Source organism: Onychostoma macrolepis, chromosome 02 (genome assembly GCF_012432095.1).
Source record: "Onychostoma macrolepis isolate SWU-2019 chromosome 02, ASM1243209v1, whole genome shotgun sequence".
Classification (NCBI taxonomy): Eukaryota; Metazoa; Chordata; class Actinopteri; order Cypriniformes; family Cyprinidae; genus Onychostoma; species Onychostoma macrolepis.
Window position 1 is genome coordinate 31,738,095 of NC_081156.1, and position 20,610 is coordinate 31,758,704.

At 37.7% G+C, this 20,610-nt stretch overlaps 2 protein-coding genes across 5 annotated transcripts in view; one reads left to right on the forward strand and one right to left on the reverse strand.

Moving 5' to 3' along the window:
• The first annotated feature begins 6,432 nt into the window (after nucleotides 1–6,432).
• The window catches only part of fyco1b (FYVE and coiled-coil domain autophagy adaptor 1b), a 29,319-nt gene continuing 15,141 nt past the window's right edge, over nucleotides 6,433–20,610 (forward strand). The window contains exons 1-4 of one of the 4 annotated variants that reach the window (XM_058749562.1): nucleotides 6,433–6,574; nucleotides 17,685–17,785; nucleotides 18,366–18,472; nucleotides 19,453–19,578. In XM_058749562.1, the coding sequence (XP_058605545.1) occupies nucleotides 17,722–17,785; nucleotides 18,366–18,472; nucleotides 19,453–19,578 (297 nt within the window). In that variant the 5' untranslated portion in view covers nucleotides 6,433–6,574; nucleotides 17,685–17,721. The other 3 variants (XM_058749553.1, XM_058749570.1, XM_058749544.1) reach the window with 3 other exon arrangements.
• On the reverse strand, nucleotides 12,875–16,272 carry LOC131523294 (chemokine XC receptor 1-like). Its single transcript, XM_058749583.1, has 2 exons — nucleotides 14,991–16,272; nucleotides 12,875–14,735 (listed from the first exon to the last, which is right to left on the reverse strand). The coding sequence occupies exon 2, from the start codon at nucleotides 14,714–14,716 to the stop codon at nucleotides 13,640–13,642; it is 1,077 nt and encodes a 358-aa protein (XP_058605566.1). The 5' UTR covers nucleotides 14,717–14,735; nucleotides 14,991–16,272; the 3' UTR covers nucleotides 12,875–13,639.

A 20,610-nucleotide genomic window follows, 5' to 3' on the forward strand; every position in this document is an offset into this window, starting at 1 on the left:
GCACAGAATCCATGTTGCTTGAAGTCCAGTGTGAAGTTTCCACAGTCAGTGATGATTTGGGCTGCCATGTCATCTGCTGGTGTTGGTCCACTGTGTTTTCTGAAGTCCACAGTCAACGCAGCCATCTACCAGGAAATTTTAGAGCACTTCATGCTTCCTTCTGTTGACAAGCTTTATGGAGATGCTGATTTCATTTTCCAGCAGGACTTGGCACCTGCCCACACTGCCAAAGGTACCAAAAGCTGGTTCAATGACCATAGTGTTACTGTGCTTGATTGGCCAGCAAACTCGCCTGACCTGTATTGTCAAGAGGAAGATGAGAGACACCAGACCCAACAATGCAGATGAGCTGAAGGCCACTATCAGAGCAACCTGGGCTCTCATAACACCTGAGCAGTGCCACAGACTGATCGACTCCATGCCACGCCGCATTGCTGCAGTAATTCAGGCAAAAGGAGCCCCAACTAAGTATTGAGTGCTGTACATGCTCATACTTTTCATTTTCATACTTTTCAGTTGGCCAAGATTTCTAAAAATCCTTTCTTTGTATTGGTCTTAAGTAATATTCTAATATTTTGAGATACTGATTTTTGACTTTCATGAGCTGTAAGCTCTAATCATCAAAATTAAAAGAAATAAACATTTGAAATATATCAGTCTGTGTGTAATGAATGAATATAATATACAAGTTTCACTTTTTGAATGGAATTAGTGAAATAAATCAACTTTTTGATGATATTCTAATTATATGACCAGCACCTGTATTGTGTAATGATTATTCCACTGGAGGCGAGCATAGTGAGAACCCAAATGCAGTTTATTTACAATAATCTGTTTTATAATCTGTAACTTGACTTGGTTACAACTTTAATACACCACAAGGAACAAGGCAATGACATGGCTACTTATAGCAAACAAGACTGGACACATGACAAGAACCAACCAATCAGAACGTGACACAAAGAACACGAGAACCAATAGCATGAAGACATGAGGGCAAGGGAAGCATAAAACAAACAGGAACCGTGACTAATCTTCAAAACAAAAGACATGAAAACATGAACCCGAAAACATGAACCCAAAAACAAAACCCAAACCCCACATTATAAAGTCTGTAAATATATCAGTTATATTGAACTTTGATAATTTAATTATAAACAAAAAACATTATCATCATCATCATCATTATCATAATAGCACATAATGCAAAATGCAGATTCCAAGATGTTTTGTTGATCAGCGTTGCTTGTAGGAAACACAACCTCAATGAGAGCATGTGGCCACAGCAAACATGCAGGCATTTTTAATTAGATTTATTTAGTTGCAAAACAGAACTTATACTATACTGGCATAATTGTAAGATGAGGGTAGAGTTATTAGGTTAGATCTCACAAATGGTTAGTCCTCACCAATGGGGACCACACATCCTGACAGATGTTTCCTACCTGATGGTGGTTGTACACATTGACAGGTTTAGCTCATGCAATGCCTTTTCATTTTTTTTTGGCATATTTCACTCTACACAATCTGTGTTCAGGTATAGATACCAAACTGGCACTGGGGTGGTACCCTTTCAAAATGTACTAATATTAACAATTTAGGTAATATGTACTTTAAAAAGTGACCACATTGTATCTTTTTTCTGAGAGTGAACAAACTTGGAGGAAAAGGCTTAGAAAGGAGAAGCTGAGACGTCAGCAATAAAAATTTTTTAAAATCTGTAAAAATAGGGCACAATGCACTGTATAATTGTATTTTGAATTTTATATTTCTTTGCACTGTGTTTTAGAGTTAACAGAAACGTCCGTAAAATTAATGGATAATGTCATATGTAATGAGCTGCCAGTACTTCCTTTGTCTATTATGTTAAAGATTTATTTTTTTACAGTGTAGATCACAGAACCGCTGTATATCAGGAAACCCAGCAATGTGTTTGGGTGCAATTTATTCTTATTGTTCACAGGGGTGCAAACTCGTCAGGGGTGAAAAAGGTGACAAACCAAACTATAGGCTAACATACACTACCAGTCAAAGGTTTTTGAACAGTAAGATTTTAGTTTTTTAAAGAATTCTCTTCTGCTCACCAAGCCTGCATTTATTTGATCCAAAATACAGCAAAAACAGTAACATTTTGAAATATTTACCATTTAAAATAACTGTTTTCTACTTGAAAATATTTTAAAATGCTAGTTATTCCTGTGATTTCTAAGCTGAATTTTTAGCATCATTATTCCAGTCACATGATCCTTCAGAAATCATTCTAATATTCTGATTTGCTGCTCAAAAAAACATTTATTATTATGTCGAAAACAACGGAGTAGAATCTGATTCTCTGCCAGTAGGAGGCGCTTTGAGAGCAGAAGAACTAGCGGTTTCCCCGGTAACGGCTGTAATCTAAGCAGCTCCGCTCATGAACGCTACTTTATCAGATAAAATGAAAATAACATCAAAACTATTCTGAAGACAGTATGTTCCCTTCAGAGATACATTCATATAAAAATCACCCGCTTTTTGAAACGTGCAGTGCTCATGTTTATTCAACGAAGTCAAATGCCACAAATAAATCAATGTATGGGAAACACTGGTAATGTATATCGAAATATCGGAAATGTGTTTAAAAATCATATCACCGTTATTGAAAAAAATTATATCGTGATACATATTGATACTGAATTGTTCAGCCCTAGCTTAGCGCTGCCTCCACTTGAGCTGAGTGATACTAATATTACTGTACATTAAACAGTATGCTTTACTTGTAGGTCGAACAGTTCTCAAATCGACTTCATGTCAGAGTAATAGCTGATATGCGAGACAAATGAGACTGAGACAAATGAGACGGAGGAGCATTTTGCAAAGGGTAGCGAACTAATGCAGCGATAACGTAACTTACAATCTTCATAGCTATTGCAACAGCAGCCTCATGCAAAAAAACAACAAAAAAAAAACAAAAAAAAAACAGCAGCCTCACGCGGTAATCACCATTTATACTGGAACACCATAATTTACAGCAGATACAAATGCATTCGGTCCTGCTCTACAGTGAACTTAATTTAGCTAGCTACAAACAGGCTAATCTAACCACCAACATAGCCCAATTACTTCAAAAATAAGTTGCTTGCCGTTAGCTTGTTCCTTCACATTTTACATAGCCTCTGGAAATATGGACAGTTGCCTAGAATGGGTTTCTTACCCAAGAATTTCCGTCCCGGGGAACACCAGCCACAGCACATCCCGCATGCCTCCCCCATTCAACACATCCAAGCCAACTCATCAGCTCATTAGTAGAGTCTGCAAGACCTGAAATGGGTGTGGCCCATAAGAGAGACATACAAACCATGCGGCGGCCGGGGCCCACAAGACAGGCCCGAGAACCACTGATATAGACGATTGTCAGGCCATTGGAGCCCTCTTTAGGCTTTGATGTAATGAGTATTTACATGATATTGTATAATACATTATGAAGTTTCAACAAAACCATGTGTTACTTTTGATACTTTATTCAAAACTATTATGGCCTATGTGGCCTGCAATGCATCCGTTACCCAATTATTCGTTGGTGATTCCTTAGGTGAGGGGTCTATGTCTGCACCTGCCAGGATCCGCGCTCAGATGTTGTAAGCCACTAGCGGTGGCACCGATGCAACAGCATTTGGTGGGACGAGCAGTGATGTTGCTGTAAAAGAGGATATTGTGACGTTAAGTGAAGTAGAGAGCTGTGAGGGAGAGGAGCAGGGGCCGCAAATTCTAGCGGAGGCAGCCTCACACTGAACAACGCCCTCTGGGGCTTGAGGTGGGAAACTGATAGAAGCGCAATAGAAAAGGAGTAAAAGAAAGATGTGTGGGTCTGTGTTGTGAGCGGAGGCAGCCTTGTGCTTGCTCCTGCTGCTGTAAGCCACAGGAAGGGAGTCCTGAAGAGCTATCGTATCCTGCTCTGCTAACGGAAGTAACCTCACGCTAGTGTCTGCTACGGGAGCTGGAGGCCACTGTAAAGGAAAAAGGTTATTCGTAGCGGGAGAAAAAAAAGACAGATGTGTGGGCCTGTATTGCAAGCGGAGGCAGCCTCGTGCTTGTTCCTGCAGCTGTAGGTCATGGAAAAATGGTTTGCAGGCTACCTGGACATTCCAGCATGTCACACTAAATGTTACAGTGTTGCTGATTGAGCCATTTGTTGCTAGATTAGCCAGTCTCACACTAGCCTAGCCACTTTCAGCAACCAGCAACAAATGCAGGCTCTTATAATTATTATTTTTATATATATACAGGTGCTGGTCATATAATTAGAATATCATCAAAAAGTTGATTTATTTCACTAATTCCATTCAAAAAGTGAAACTTGTATATTATATTAATTCATTACACACAGACTGATATATTTCAAATGTTTATTTCTTTTAATTTTGATGATTAGAGCTTACAGATCATGAAAGTCAAAAATCAGTATCTCAAAATATTAGAATATTACTTAAGACCAATACAAAGAAAGGATTTTTAGAAATCTTGGCCAACTGAAAAGTATGAAAATGAAAAGTATGAGCATGTACAGCACTCAATACTTAGTTGGGGCTCCTTTGCCTGAATTACTGCAGCAATGCGGCGTGGCATGGAGTCGATCAGTCTGTGGCACTGCTCAGGTGTTATGAGAGCCCAGGTTGCTCTGATAATGGCCTTCAGCTCATTTGCATTGTTGGGTCTGGTGTCTCTCATCTTCCTCTTGACAATACCCATAGATTCTCTATGGGGTTCAGGTCAGGGCGAGTTTGCTGGCCAATCAAGCACAGTAACACTATGGTCATTGAACCAGCTTTTGGTACCTTTGGCAGTGTGGGCAGGTGCCAAGTCCTGCTGGAAAATGAAATCAGCATCTCCATAAAGCTTGTCAACAGAAGGAAGCATGAAGTGCTCTAAAATTTCCTGGTAGATGGCTGCGTTGACTGTGGACATCAGAAAACACAGTGGACCAACACCAGCAGATGACATGGCAGCCCAAATCATCACTGACTGTGGAAACTTCACACTGGACGTCAAGCAACATGGATTCTGTGCCTCTCGACTCTTCCTCCAGACTCTGGGACCTTGATTTCCAAATGAAATGTAAAATTTACTTTCATCTGAAAAGAGGACTTTGGACCACTGAGCAACAGTCCAGTTCTTTTCTCCACAGCCCAGTTAAGATGCTTCTGACGTTGTCTCTGGTTCAGAAGTGGCTTGGTAGCCCTTTTCCTGAAGACGTCTGAGCGTGGTGACTCTTGATGCACTGACTCCAGCTTCAGTTCTCTCCTTGTGAAGCTCTCCCAAGTGTTTCAGTTGGCTTTTCTTGACTGTATTCTCAAGCTTGTGGTCATCCCTGTTGCTTGTGCACCTTTTCCTACCCAAATTCTTCCTTCCAGTCAACTTTGCATTTAACATGCTTTGATACAGCACTCTGTAAACAGCCACACCTTTCAGTAATGACCCTCTGTGACTTACCCTCTTTGTGGAGGGTGTCAATGTTCGTCTTCTGGATCATTGCCAAGTCAGCAGTCTTCCCCATTATTGTGGTTTCAAAGAACAAGAGATACCCAGAATTTATACTGTAGGGATGGTCATTTATTCAAACTCAAATGTAAATATTCTAATATTTTGAGATACTGATTTTTGACTTTCATGAGCTGTAAGCTCTAATCATCAAAATTAAAAGAAATAAACATTTGAAATATATCAGTCTGTGTGTAATGAATGAATATAATATACAAGTTTCAACTTTTTGATGATATTCTAATTATATGACCAGCACCTGTATATTTTTTTTTACACACCTATGATTGTGATCAAAAAATTATCCACAAAACAAAATTAATCTTATTCATTTTATCTATCCATTTAAGGAATGCTATGTGTAAGTTGAATACTGGTAAGAAATGCTGGTGAAAAATACGGAAAGTTAAGTAATTCCTGTGTGTATTCTAGGCACTGTGTCACGGTTACAGTGACATTAACATCCAATGATGTCGCGACGTCCTTCAACTTAATTACCTGCCTTGAGCCATTTTACCTGAGAATTATTTGGCAACACTGATGGTTGCTCCGCTAGAGGAGGCCGCCTCGCGCTAGCATCTGGAAACAGAAGAGACCCGGCTGCATACGGCGCCGCGGCCGGGAGATCCGCGGTGAAGGCTGAGCCGAAGCGGGAAGCGAGTGAGGCTTGCTGCTGCGACCTGACGCTCGCGGGTGTTGGGCGGGACAATGGTGGTGTCGAGCGAGGCGAGTTCGGGCTTTTCTCGATCTATTAGCCGCTGGAACGGATTTAGGAGTGAGGCTGGCTGGTTTGCGGGGTGACGAAAAGATCGTGCAAATCCGCTTGTTTGTTGCGCGGATGAAATCCGTGCATCCGAATGATAAGAGGATGGAAGTGACACCGGTGGAGGAGAGCGTGTGGACCTGAGAGCAGCGGCCGCGACGAAGCCTGGAGCTCGGCGGCCGTGTCTGGTGGAGAAAGACCGATCCTGGGGCCTGCAGATTGGTCGGAGGGTCCGAAAAGATCCCCAGCATGGGTCTCGTTGTTTGGACGGGAAAAAGTCGAGTCTGTGAAGCAGAGGTGGGACCAAGTCATTGTTTTGCAAGTCACAAGTAAGTCTCGAGTCAAGTCCCGAGTCAAGACAGACAAGTCCCAAGTCAAGTCTCGAGTCAAAATAAGTCTTAAACAAGTCATTAGTGCTCTTTGCCCAAATTAGTGTCTCAGTATTAATTCCCATATCAAATTTACAGTAATTTATATCAGGAAGTCGGGTAGAATATGTTTTTACATAAGTTTAATTTAATGTGAGATGGGTGCCCTTAGTAAAACTACTCAAGTTCAATTTAGGGATTGTGCCAAAATAGGACAAGCAGTGAAAAAAAAAAAAAAAAAAAAAACTTTTTTATTAGTAACAGAATATCAAAGACAACATAATTTCATAGAAATTACATGAAATACTTCAAAAGTAATTAAAATGAAAAGAAATACTTTTTTTAGAAATACTTTGCATGTGTGCATAAGAAGAATATATGCTAGGTGTTTGTTATATCTAAGCCAATGAGCCATTATTTGGAACCTCAATGAAACGGATTTAAAAACATATGAGCAGAAACTCAGAAAGAACCACTTTGAAAGAACTAGAAGAAATAACTGCTACCATACTTTATGTGAGAGGAAACCTGCAATATGGATGCAGACAAACTCATGAAGACAGTCATTCAAAAATGCTGTGCTACCATTCTTTATAACTAAGAGTAACAAAGACAAAATGTTGTATGTTAAATGTTAAGTATATAATATGCATAGTTGATCGCTAAATTTAGGGGCTATATGTGCTATAGGCTACAGACTGATTTACAACACGTGAATTCAATTAATTATCCTGAAAGAAATAAAAGTGAAATGAGTGCCTGGTGAAGGGGGAGAAAAATTTAGTATATTTTAGTTATATATAGACTGCAATTCACAAATCATTTTGTGAAAGAACATTTCTTCAAATTATATTTTAAAATGATCATTAGGCCAATTGCTCCTTTATTTTTTTTCTTCAAATTATAGCTAATTTTTTTTGCAATAATTAATTTTAAATCTAGCTTAAATCAAGGTTTATCTAATAATTATTTTGCACCAAACTTTAAACCTTTAAAAATAAGCAGGTTTACATTCTAACCCATCATTTTGATCCTGGATTTAAGTAATATTTGCACCATAACTTTAAACTCAGATTTAAATCTTGATTATGGATTAACTTTAAACTTAACTGAGGTTTAAATAAAATAAAATGCACATGCAATTAAAATATGCAACTGATTGAACAGTGGAGATCTGACAAAAAAAAAAAAAAGGTCTCGGAGCTACATGATCTCACAGAATTCCGTGTAATGTTCACGGACTTAATTAACCCCGAATCTGTGGTGGCATCACGGAATCGCCGAAAATTCCGTGATGGGCTCACAGAAAAAATTCCGTGATGGGCTCACAGAAAAAATTCCGTGATGGGCTCACAGAAAGAATTCCGTGATGGGCTCACAGAAGTGATACCAATGTAAGTCAGTGACAGGCATCAGCCGTGCTCCACGCACGGAAACCCTTAGCATCAATATGCAGACGCGATTCTGGGAAATTTATCGTCATCATTATTGTTCAGAACTGGGTAGGTTTAGGGTAGGGGTGGGGTCAGGTACTCCACTGAAAGTATAAATTTATATACAAAATATAATTGCATCGGAGTCACTCTTTTTATGCAGCGCTGGTGTTGAACCAGTGAATCCGTGCATGGACCACGGCTGATGCCTTCTGTGAGCCCATCACGGAATTTTCGGCGATTCCATGATGCCACCACAGATTCGGGGTTAATTAAGTCCGTGAACATTACACGGAATTCTGTGAGATCAGGTTGCTCGGAGAGGTGTTTACCAATAAAAATGAAAATTAAAGCACATCGAGTTGGTAGAGCTGCGAGGGGTCGTGGCGTGATGCGGATCCGTCACTCATGGTCCACCTCGGTGTCGGACAAACAAAAGAAGTGAGGAATATGTTTAGCATTTCACAGCAGCGGTCACGGTGATGATGAGGCGAGCACCAGTGATCTCCTTTCTCCTGCTCGCTCCGTGTGTCTGCTGGGCGGCGACCAAACGGGCAGGGCAGCGCTTTTCACGAGCAGAGATAGCAACTACTTTTTTTCGTATCTCGGTTCTTTTGTTGTAAGTTATGCTATTACTCCATTAATTTATACTAGCATTTATACTAGCATATACTGTATATCAAGCGCTCCCTGAACGCAGTCTCTGGCTTACTGCCAGTCAAGCGCAAGCACGCTGCACCCGTCTAGAGTGATAACGACGCTGATCTGATCAAGTCTTTCCGAGTCACAGGGCTCAAGTCCAAGTCAAGTCTCGAGTCATTGCTGTCAAAGTCTAAGTCGAGTCTCAAGTCTTCTTTAATTATGTCGAGTCGAGTCGCAAGTCTTCTTTAATTATGTCGAGTCGAGTCGCAAGTCATCAAATTTGGGACTCCAGTCCGAGTCAAGTCTCAAGTCATGTGACTCGAGTCCACACCCCTGCTGTGAAGTAATGGCAAAAGGTGCAGACCGGATGCTGATTAACCATCGAATGAATGGAGGTACGTCAGCTGTATTCATACCCATGTATTGATTAGCTTGATTGTACCACTTGTGTCTAATTAGGTTAAGTATCTGACCTGCTCCTCCCGAACTTTGTTAATGAAACATCATAAAGAGTTGTTTCAACTTAAAAAAGTAAGTGTTCATGCTGCCTTCAAATTTTAAGTTTGCGCAACTCAAATATCCAAGTTTTCACATAGTACAATTTCATATTTCACTCGACTAAACTTTAAATTTTAAGGCAGTACAAACACTTGCTTTCTAAAGTTGAAACAACTTTTTTTTACAGTATACAGGTGCTGGTCATATAATTAGAATATCATCAAAAAGTTGATTTATTTCACTAATTCCATTCAAAAAGTGAAACTTGTATATTATATTCATTCATTACACACAGACTGATATATTTCAAATGTTTATTTCTTTTAATTTTGATGATTAGAGCTTACAGCTCATGAAAGTCAAAAATCAGTATCTCAAAATATTAGAATATTTACATTTGAGTTTGAATAAATGACCATCCCTACAGTATAAATTCTGGGTATCTCTTGTTCTTTGAAACCACAATAATGGGGAAGACTGCTGACTTGGCAATGACCCAGAAGACGAACATTGACACCCTCCACAAAGAGGGTAAGTCACAGAAGGTCATTACTGAAAGGTGTGGCTGTTTACAGAGTGCTGTATCAAAGCATATTAAATGCAAAGTTGACTGGAAGGAAGAATTTGGGTAGGAAAAGGTGCACAAGCAACAGGGATGACCGCAAGCTTGAGAATACAGTCAAGCAAAGCCGATTCAAACACTTGGGAGAGCTTCACAAGGAGAGAACTGAAGCTGGAGTCAGTGCATCAAGAGTCACCACGCTCAGACGTCTTCAGGAAAAGGGCTACCAAGCCACTTCTGAACCAGAGACAATGTCAGAATCATCTTAACTGGGCTGTGGAGAAAAAGAACTGGACTGTTACTCAGTGGTAAAAAGTTATCTTTTCAGATGAAAGTAAATTTTACATTTCATTTGGAAATCAAGGTCCCAGAGTCTGAAGGAAGAGTGGAGAGGCACAGAATCCATGTTGCTTGAAGTCCAGTGTGACGTTTCCACAGTCAGTGATGATTTGGGCTGCCATGTCATCTGCTGGTGTTGGTCCACTGTGTTTTCTGAAGTCCACAGTCAACGCAGCCATCTACCAGGACATTTTAGAGCACTTCATGCTTCCTTCTGTTGACAAGCTTTATGGAGATGCTGATTTCATTTTCCAGCAGGACTTAGGACTTGGCACCTGCCCACACTGCCAAAGGTACCAAAAGCTGGTTCAATGACCATAGTGTTACTGTGCTTGATTGGCCAGCAAACTCGCCTGACCTGAACCCCATAGAGAATCTTCGTATTGGTATTGTTCTTGAGTAATATTCTAATATTTTGAGAAACTGATTTTTGACTTTCATGAGCTGTAAGCTCTAATCATCAAAATTAAAAGAAATACACATTTGAAATATATCAGTCTGTGTGTAATGAATTAATATAATATACAAGTTTCACTTTTTGAATGGAATTAGTGAAATAAATCAACTTTTTGATGATATTCTAATTATATGACCAGCACCTGAATATGTGTATACGTTTATATCTATCTATCTATCTATCTATATATATATATATATTGCATGCAGAAGTTTGGGAACCATTTTCAGAATCTGTGAAGATGTGAATAATTTTAACAAAATAAGAGAGATCATACAAAATGCATGCTATTTTTTATTTAGTACTGTCCTGAGTAAGATATTTTACATAAAAGATGTTTACATATAGTCCACAAGACAAAAAAAAAAAGCCCTTCAAAAGTTTGGGAACACTTGGTTCTTAATACTGTGTGTGGTTACCTGGATGATCTAACAACTGTTTTTTTTTGTTTTTGTTTTTACGGCTGTTCATGAGTCCCTTGTTCTGAACAGTTAAACTGAGCACTGTTCTTTAGAAAAATCCTCCATGTCCTGCAGATTCTTCGGTTTTCCAGCATCTTTTGCATTTTGAAGTTTTTCCAGCAGTGACTGTATGATTTTGAGATCCATCTTTTCACATTGAGGACAACTGAGGGACTCAAACATTCACCGATGCTTCAGTAGGAAACACGATGCATTAAGAGTCGGGGGTGAAAACTTTTGAACAGGATGAAGATGTCTTTCATATATAGAGGTTAAAAAGCTGGCTGTCTGGTGCAGTCTTAACCTGGAGCTCAACATGCTCAAAACAGTGGAGATCGTGGACTTCAGGAGAAATCCCCCTGCTCTCCCCTCACTCACCGTCATGAACAGCGCTGTGACTGCAGTGGAGTCATTCAGGTTCCTGGGCAGCACCATCTCTCAGGACCTGAAGTGGAACAATCACATAGACTCTATTGTCAAAAAGGCCCAACAAAGGTTGTACTTCCTTCGCCAGCTGAGGAAACTCAACCTGCCACAGGAGCTGCTGAAACAGTTCTACTCCGCCATCATTCTACTCCGTCCTCTGCACATCAATAACTGTCTGGTTCAGCTCAGCTACCAGATCTGACCTCAGAAGACTCCAGAGGGTAGTCCGGACTGCTGAGTGAATCATCGCTACAACCCTCCCCAGTCTCCAAGAACTGTACTCATCCAGAGTGAGCAAAAGGGCTGGCAAAATCACTCTGGACCCCTCACATCCAGCACACTCCCTCTTTGAACTGCTGCCATCTGGTCGACGTTACAGAGCTCTGAGCACCAGAACGACCAGCACAGGAACAGCTTCTTACCTCAGACAATCCATCTCATGAACACTTGAACACTTAACTTATTACATTTCAAATTTGCACCTAACATACCTGTATATAATAAATTGTCTATTTTGTATATTGTGTTTTTGCTATTTTGCACATTGTCTATTTTGTATATTATCATCGGTGTCCTGTCTTGTCGCTGTCATTCTGTCGCACTGTGGAGCTTCTGTTACCAAAACAAATACCTTGTATGTGTAAACATACCTGGCAATAAAGCTAATTCTTATACTGATTCTGATGTCAGAATTTATTTTGTTGAAATATCATTTTTTGCCCCCATTTAGTACTGCCCTTCGGATGCAACAGAAGATACTTGCATGTTTCCGGAAGACAAATTTAGTACAATTTACCTTGATCTTCAAATTCAAAAAGTTTTCACACCTGACGCATTAACTTGACATACACTTACCATTTTTATTCGAACATAAAACACTTCTAAATATCCACTCAAAAATACCGGATATGCTGTGAGTTTTTGTCAATAAATTTAGTCTAAAAAATAACATTTATTTAGTGGCACTTACCTGACGCGTGAACTTGACAAGATGGCGGCTGCTGTCTCTCCTGCAAAGTCACTCAGGCTGGTGCATGTGCAGAATGATCTCAGTATATTGGCTGGATTTGGTTTTATTAGTTTAGTCAACACTGACATTCTGAAATGTTGACTGGATTTGAAAATAACCCTTCATTCAATGTTTTTAAAATATATTTGTGTAGACTTAATATAATATGTCTTCTCAACTAAGCCCAAGCAATAAAATTAGTTAAACTTTAAATATTTTTGCCCTTCCAACATTTTGTTAATTGGATTGTTTACAGTGCTGTTAATCTAAAACCAGTTAATCTAATTGGAAAAGTGCAAATAATTTGAAAAACGTGTAACAATTCTTTATGTTCTTTAAAGTTAACAAACGCAGTAAAGAGCTAACATGTTCACTACTGTATAAACACACCAATTTATTTGTTCATCATTTACAGCATCGATTATGAATGTGTAAAATAAAGCAAATATACAATGCAAATCAATTTAACACAGTAAATGTATATAAGATTGCACCACAGATTTTTAGAGCTATTTACATGCAATTATTTTTATTTTTTATTTTTTTTATTTTATTTTTATTTAATTTTTTTGAAATAAGAACATTACAAATGTTGGATAACAGCATAAATATCAAGAAAGGGGGGGAAAAAAACAACAACAACAAAAATAAACAAATAAACCACGGCAGCGAATTACCACACAGAATAATGTATCATCAATTTAAAACAATTCTTTTAAAGCTTGGGCTATACTACTCCAATAAGTGACAGTTTGTATTCTAGCCCCATTAATCCTTGCAGTGCTGCGTTCTAAACAAACAATATAATGAAAAGACAGCAGCCAGAATCTTCTAGGATCCATGTCAGGTGTGAACCTTTGCTGTGTAATTGTTTTTTTAGCAGCAGTGAAACCAGCCATTAACAGTCTTCTCTGAACTAATGTGAAGTTATAGGAAGAATCATCATTTAACAACATAAGACAAGGATCAAGGTCAAATTGCAACTTTGTGATATGTTTTAGTACTTGAGCTACATGTTTCCAAATATTTACATGCAATTTCAGAGATCAGTTTATTGTACAGACATTTACATTGCATTCATTTTGTTGATGAAAATCAGTACATGCAATGTTCCAACCCAGGATTTTTTTTTTTTTTTTCTTCAGTTTTTCTTTTAAGCGTAGAGAGCTAATACATAGATATTTCTTCACCATTTGAGTAAATAAGCCTGCTTTGTCGATTCTGAGACTCTGTGTTTTTCCTACAGAAAGTCTGTAACATTTTCTTCAAGTGGTTTCTGAATTTTATCCCCATAAAAACATAAAACACAGGATTCAGGCAGCAGTGTGAGAAAGCCACCATCCGAGAGACATACATCAAATAGTCTATAGATTCACTCAGCTTACAATCACTAAAAGGAGAGATTTTCCACGAAATCAGAGAGTCCAGAAATATGGCCACGTTGTACGGCCCCCATCCCAAGAAAAAAAACACCACAATGAAGAGGATGAGCTGCACCGTCTTTCTACGAGTGTGAGATGTTGGTCGAAGCAGCCGTCCCAAGATCACAGTGTAGCAAAATGCAATGATCGCAAAAGCTATAATGAAAAAGGAATTTTGCAAGTATGTACTTGACAATTTCCAATTTATTTCACCAGCAAAATCACAGAGCAGAACTGCATTGGTGCTGTTGTTTTGAGCATCCATGAATGCATCAGTGGGGTTGTACACAACTGAGTTGAACCTGGCTTGTGGGATAGCAGCACAAAGACTGATGATCCAGATGACTATTGATGTCGCATAGCAGTGCAGACTCTTCCTAGACATGACCACTGACATGGGATGAACCACGGCCATGTAGCGGTGGATGGTCAAAACCGTCAGGAAGATGATGCTGCTGTAATATCCCGTGTAGAACACAAAGTTAACTGCTTTGCAAGCAGGATCTCCAAGAGTCCAGCCATACATGTAGTAGTAGGCCCAGAAGGGCAGCCCAAAAGTGAAAATCAGATCAGAGAGAGCCAGATTGAACAGAAATGTGTTGGTGAGGGATTTCAGATTTTCATACTTCACAAGGACCCACACGACCAGAGTGTTTCCCACACAGCTGAACAGAACGATGATGATGAAAATGACTGGAGTGATGGCTGTCGCAAACTGGACAGCATTTTTCTTGAGACAGATGTCGTCATTGGTAAAATTGTAATCATAATAGTCTAAAGTGGATATTTCATACTGATATTCAGTGATTGGTTGGGCTTTCATCTTGATGCATAAATGTACACTGAAAACAAATTGGAGACAATTTATCAATCTATCATACCAAATTGGAGACAATCTATCTATCTATCATCTGATCTTAATAACTTAAATATTAAACATTAACCAACTGAAGAAATAATCAATGATTGGATTGATAATTATTGCACATGAGTAAAAAATTAATGCAAATTTAACATTTCTTATACTATATTATACAAAAATATAATATCTCAGTGGAATTTATAATCTGTTTTCTGTCTGCTGAGTTATCACTTACCTTTATGAAATTCTCCAGAGAAAATATTACTGCAATTGTTGATCGCTGACTTAGTGAGTGTTAAATCAAAAAACTATGAAACTTTCTGAGTTATCGTTCCTATTAGTAAAGAGTGCAACCCACCAAAACAGATGCTCAGAACCACCCCCCTCCCCCTCTTCATCCTCAAAAACAAAACCAATAGGTCCATGTCCTATTTTCTGTTCCTTTATAGCCTACCATAAATTAATTTGCAAGATCCTGAGGCCTTGCCCGTAGTCAAAAAAGGACTTGAATCAAGAAAGGTGAATAAAATTCACACTGAGTTGGACTATATTTATATTTAACATGGATTAAGTTAAATGTATGATTAAAATAAAAAGTAAGCTAAGATTCTGTACATCGGCCCTGTTATATCATCTCTTTTTGAGCACCTGCTTCATGTTGATGCTAGTGGTTTTGATCGTTTTTCTAGTTATACAGTAGCACAAAGCACATGTTAAATCATAACATATATTAACACCTGAAATGTGACCCTGGACCCAGACCCAGATTGGCTAATCGGAGCACCGGGAGGATTGCCGGTGGGCTGGTCTGTTTTTTTTGGCCGCAATGGACGGTGTGGTGCCGAATTCTGCAGATTATGCACCCCTTAGCATTGGTAGGTTTAGGAGTTGGTGTGCGAGAGGGGTTAGGATTTGGGGTGGGGTTGGGATTAGGCAATCAGGCGCTGCCTTCAACGAAGGGGTGCATATCTATTAAACTTGGATCTCATTATATCGAAGTAGAAATTCAAGTACCAGAAGCAGCCCACATTCTCTAAGTTTTCTTTAATTGAAAAATATATGGTTGTAATTGTAAATATTATTGACTGGCGTTTCATAGACGTTCAGTTGTTAGGCCTATCAAATTTCTTGCCATTTGTGACCCTGGACCACAAAACCAGTCTTAAGTCACTGGGGTATATTTGTAGCAATAGCCAAAAATACATTGTATGGGTCAAAATTATCGATTTTTCTTTTATGCCAAAAATCATTAGGATATTAAGTAAAGATCATGTTCCATGAATATATTTTGTAAATTTCTTATCATAAATATATCAAAACTTCATTTTTGATTAGTAATATGCATTGCTAAGAACTTCATTTAGACAACTTTTAAAGGTGATTTTCTCAATATTTAGATTTTTTTGCACCCTCAGATTCCAGATATTCAAATAGTTGTATCTCAGCCAAATATTGTCTGATCAACAAACCATACATCAATGGAAAGCTTATTTATGCAGCTTTCAGATTATGAAAAAATCTCAATTTTGAAAAATTGACACTTAAGACTGGTTTTGTGGTCCAGGGTCACATTTGTATTTTTACCTCCTAAATTAGCCTACTACATTACTTGTGCAGTCACAATTCTATAATGGTTCAATTTACTCAGGCCAATGATGACTTTTTTTTTTTCTTTTGTATGACATTAAAATTCTTTTTAGAATAATTGTACATAAATAGGTTAAGCAAAACATAGCCTATATGTGACCCTGGACCACAAAACCAGTCTTAAGTCGCTGGGGTATATTTGTAGCAATAGCCAAAAATACATTGTATGGGTCAAAATTATACATTTTTCTTGTATGCCAAAAATCATTAGGACATTAAGTAAAGATCATGTTCCATGAAGGTATTTTGTAAATTTCTTACCATAAATGGATAAAAACATTTTTGATTAGTAATATGCATTGCTAAGAACTTTATTTGGACAACTTTAAAGGCGATTTTCTCAATATTTTTCTTTTTCTTTTTTTGCACCATCAATTCCAGATTTTCAAATCGCCAAATATTGTCCTATCCTAACAAACCATATCCATGGAAAGCTTATTTATTCAGCTTTCAGATGATGTATAAATCTCAATTTCGAAAAACTGACCCATATGACTGGTTTTGTAGTGTAGTGTCACAAATGTGTTTTCAGCGGTGATCCACTCATTACTCATAATCACATGACGCTACTTGTTTATTTACTGCGTTTTTTGATCGCTCAACCAAACATAGTGCGCTCTGAAGGAATCTGCTATTTCGTTTTCGCCTCTGATTGGATTAGCTTGCTGTCAGTCAATCTTAGTACCGCCCCTGTAATGGCAGCAGGGTTGTATCTACTGTAAATAATCGATGAGGAAGATCATCTTTCTGTATTAAGTATGTCTTTATTTACATCTATATATCATTATTTACATATGTTTATCAAATATGCTTTTATTTATGCCGACGATAAGCTGACTGTTCTGGCAGAAATGTGATAAAACGCTAAACGTTAAAGTTGTAAAGTTCAGCAGGTGCGTCTGTCTACCTAGTCTCATTATATTAGAAATGCCACTTATAATTTTAGTCAGTAATCACGGTGATCATAATATTTTTTTTTAAGGAATTGTATTTTGGGCTGTGAATTTCCCCACGTTTACAAACAAAAGTAAAACTCTCTAGTGCACCTGCAGACACATAAAACTGATCACAACAGAAGATTACTTCAATATATTATTAGTTTTATTTTATGATACAAATACGTTTAGAATTAAATTGGTAAAAAATATGGGATGGTTTTTTTTATTTGATTTTGTATCACGTTGGTATACCATCATAAACTGTTTAATGTTTTACGGTTTACTGTTTTATTGTTGTCTTTATTCTTTTAGTACAACCATGTTTTTTTCTTTTGCTTTTACAGGCATAATGTTGACTTTATGAATCATCCACACTAACATATGCAGCCTACCATGAGTACAGTGGGAGAAAATCAGCTGCAGAGAATAATCAGAGATCTGCATGGTAAAATCACACACAAATCACAGTGTGATGTATGGCATGTGTGAACAGTCATGTGCACCCATCAGTCTCTTGACACTGTGATTGGCCAATAATTTTTTAGCTTATACTACAGTAGAGACACTGTCAAATCTCCCCACACATTCCAAATTCTCTGTTATCACAGCACATGAAATGTAGTCATATCTAGGTATTCAGCAAGCATGTATCTCCATGTGTAGTTTTAGTTGCGATCGTTATCTTTGAAATTTGATCCACAGGTGTTGAATATTCAGTATTAATGTTTCTTATAATTGTGACATGCAGTTAATAACTCAAGATCTCACTGTCGTAGACAACCTAGAAATATCTAGAAAAAAACGTAAACTTGTGATTTCCAGACCTTCATAAGTAGATCCTAAAATGATTTTGAAATTTGGAAACTGGTTGTACCCAACTCTATAATGTTAATGCAGTTTCGGATAAAATAAAACCAAGTTATTTTTAGGAGACTGTACAAATAATATGTTTGAATCTATATTGCACTACTCCAAACACCATTTAAACACCCTGCTGGAGCTCAGATTCAAATATATTTGTGCAGATGCAGTTTCTGAGTTGAGCAAAGAACATTGTGATACTGGCGAACCCATCACCGATGACAGCTCCAGCCTTCACAAGTTCTGCTATAAACTGGAGTACCTACTGCAGGTACGGCACAGTCTTTAAGGTGGTTTTACATTTAATGCTTGAGTTTTCTTTGTTCATGAGGAACTCTTTCTTGAAGTTATACCTAGGCCAGCATGTAATCTGCAGCTAAAGAAATCGGCAGAAATTTCCACAGAATTCAAACAGTTGTCATTCACAAAGTTCTATACAGTCTTGCCTTTTGAGTCTTCACTGATTTGATTTAAATATTATCTATCTGTAATAGTACAGTATATAGTGCACATTTGACCAATTTAAAAAGGGTCCAATTATTTGGGGGGAAAAAAACCCCAAACATAAAATTGCTCATTTACTGCACTTATTTTTCATTATAATTTTTTTTTTAAACTAATTGGTTAAATACATATTTAATCTTAATTTGACATTTATTTTGGCTTAATTGAGTTTTTAGTATTATTTAAATACTGTTATAGTATTTATCAATATTTTGAATTAACTCTTATATTTTCAGTTTTCATTTTAATTTAAGTTTTAGAAATTTTGATATGTGCTTTTGTCATTTTTATTATATACAGTAACTTAAATTAATTTTTATTTCAGTTTGAGTTTTAGTGATTTTACTACTTGATTTACAACTAGTTCAGTTAGTTGCCAAGGCAGCATTTCTGTTTTTTTTTTCATGTAATATTTATATCTATTTTTTCAGTTTTATTTCAATTACCCAAAATAGTTATAGTACAACTGCAATATATATAAATTCTGCAGATTTCTGCTTACAATCAGTAAAAACAAACAAACAAATAAAAAAAAAAACGTCAAATAGGTTTCTGGTAGAACTAGTTGTAATTTTACAAGTAGAATATCCTGTGAAAATGACCAATGTTACCAATGAACTAGTTTCTTGTTGTTTAACATTAATATGATTGTGACCTGGATGACTGGGGATCTCCGCATTCATATTTAACAAGACATCATGTTTAGAGTGACTGCTTTGAGATTAACCTATTGACCCTTGTGTCCAGTTTGACCAGAAAGAGAGGACTACATTTCTGGGCAGCAGGAAAGACTACTGGGACTATTTCTGTGACTGCTTGGCCAAGATTAAAGGAGCTAATGACGGCATTCGCTTTGTCAAATCAATCCCCGAGGTAATCCACTGCACGAGCCCAAAACTCTGCTACAAAACTCATCTCTTCAGCCAGTGCGTGTTTGGCTCCAGCCTACCTTCTCATTTCTCTTTTGCATTTTCATGTTGCTGGTTTTCTGACATTTTTTTTTTTTTTTTTTAAATCCGTTTTTTATCTGCACCTCTCTGGAGGGTTTGAAGCAGGAAGCAGTGACACTCAGCCTCAGGTTGGTCATGTGTTATAGGCATTCGACTAGCAGTAGAGACTCTGACGAAGATAATTGAACATTATACAGACAGGCATGTTATTCCTTTAACAAGGCAGGTGATGTTTAGTGCTGTTTGCAAAGACTTGAATAACTACCATTTCTCATACTGTGGGAGATCAACCACTAAGCTAAAATATGAAACTTTTTTGAGCTTAAGTATTAAATAAACTATTAAGCTTTAGTATTAAACTTTAAGTATCATATTTTGCCATGCATCTTATCCTGCATCGTTTGTGCTACTGACATAGTACTTTAAATTCTGTAGCTTGTTGAAGATACCTGTAGATGTGTGCTTTTACTTTTTTAATTGACCATACTTGACTTTTCGCATAGATTTACATTGAAGGAGGGACCTGAGAGAATATTATAGAGGAGAGCTGTTTTGACTGCTTTTTGGATCTTAGCCAGTAAGAAACCACCAGGAACACCCTAAAAACCATCTAGCAATCACCCACAACATGCAGATTTTTTTCAAACTCACCTATATAGGTTAAAGGTGATCATTCTCTTTGTGTACTGTTCCCGACATGATCAGTTTAAGACATTAACTTGTATTACTCAGATTATAATTTCATTATTATTAGGGCAACCTTTTTTTCTCGTTTCAAGAACAACTTTTACTAATGTATACAAAAAGTCTTCACAATTAATTTGTTACTGAAACGCAGCTTTTTGTGAGTCTCAAATCCAGAACAAATCCAGAAATCCAGCGTCAGCTGTAGTGTAACGTTTCCATCTGGTGTCCTTATGCTCTTTGGTCACCCACTGTAATCCTCCATCTGCTG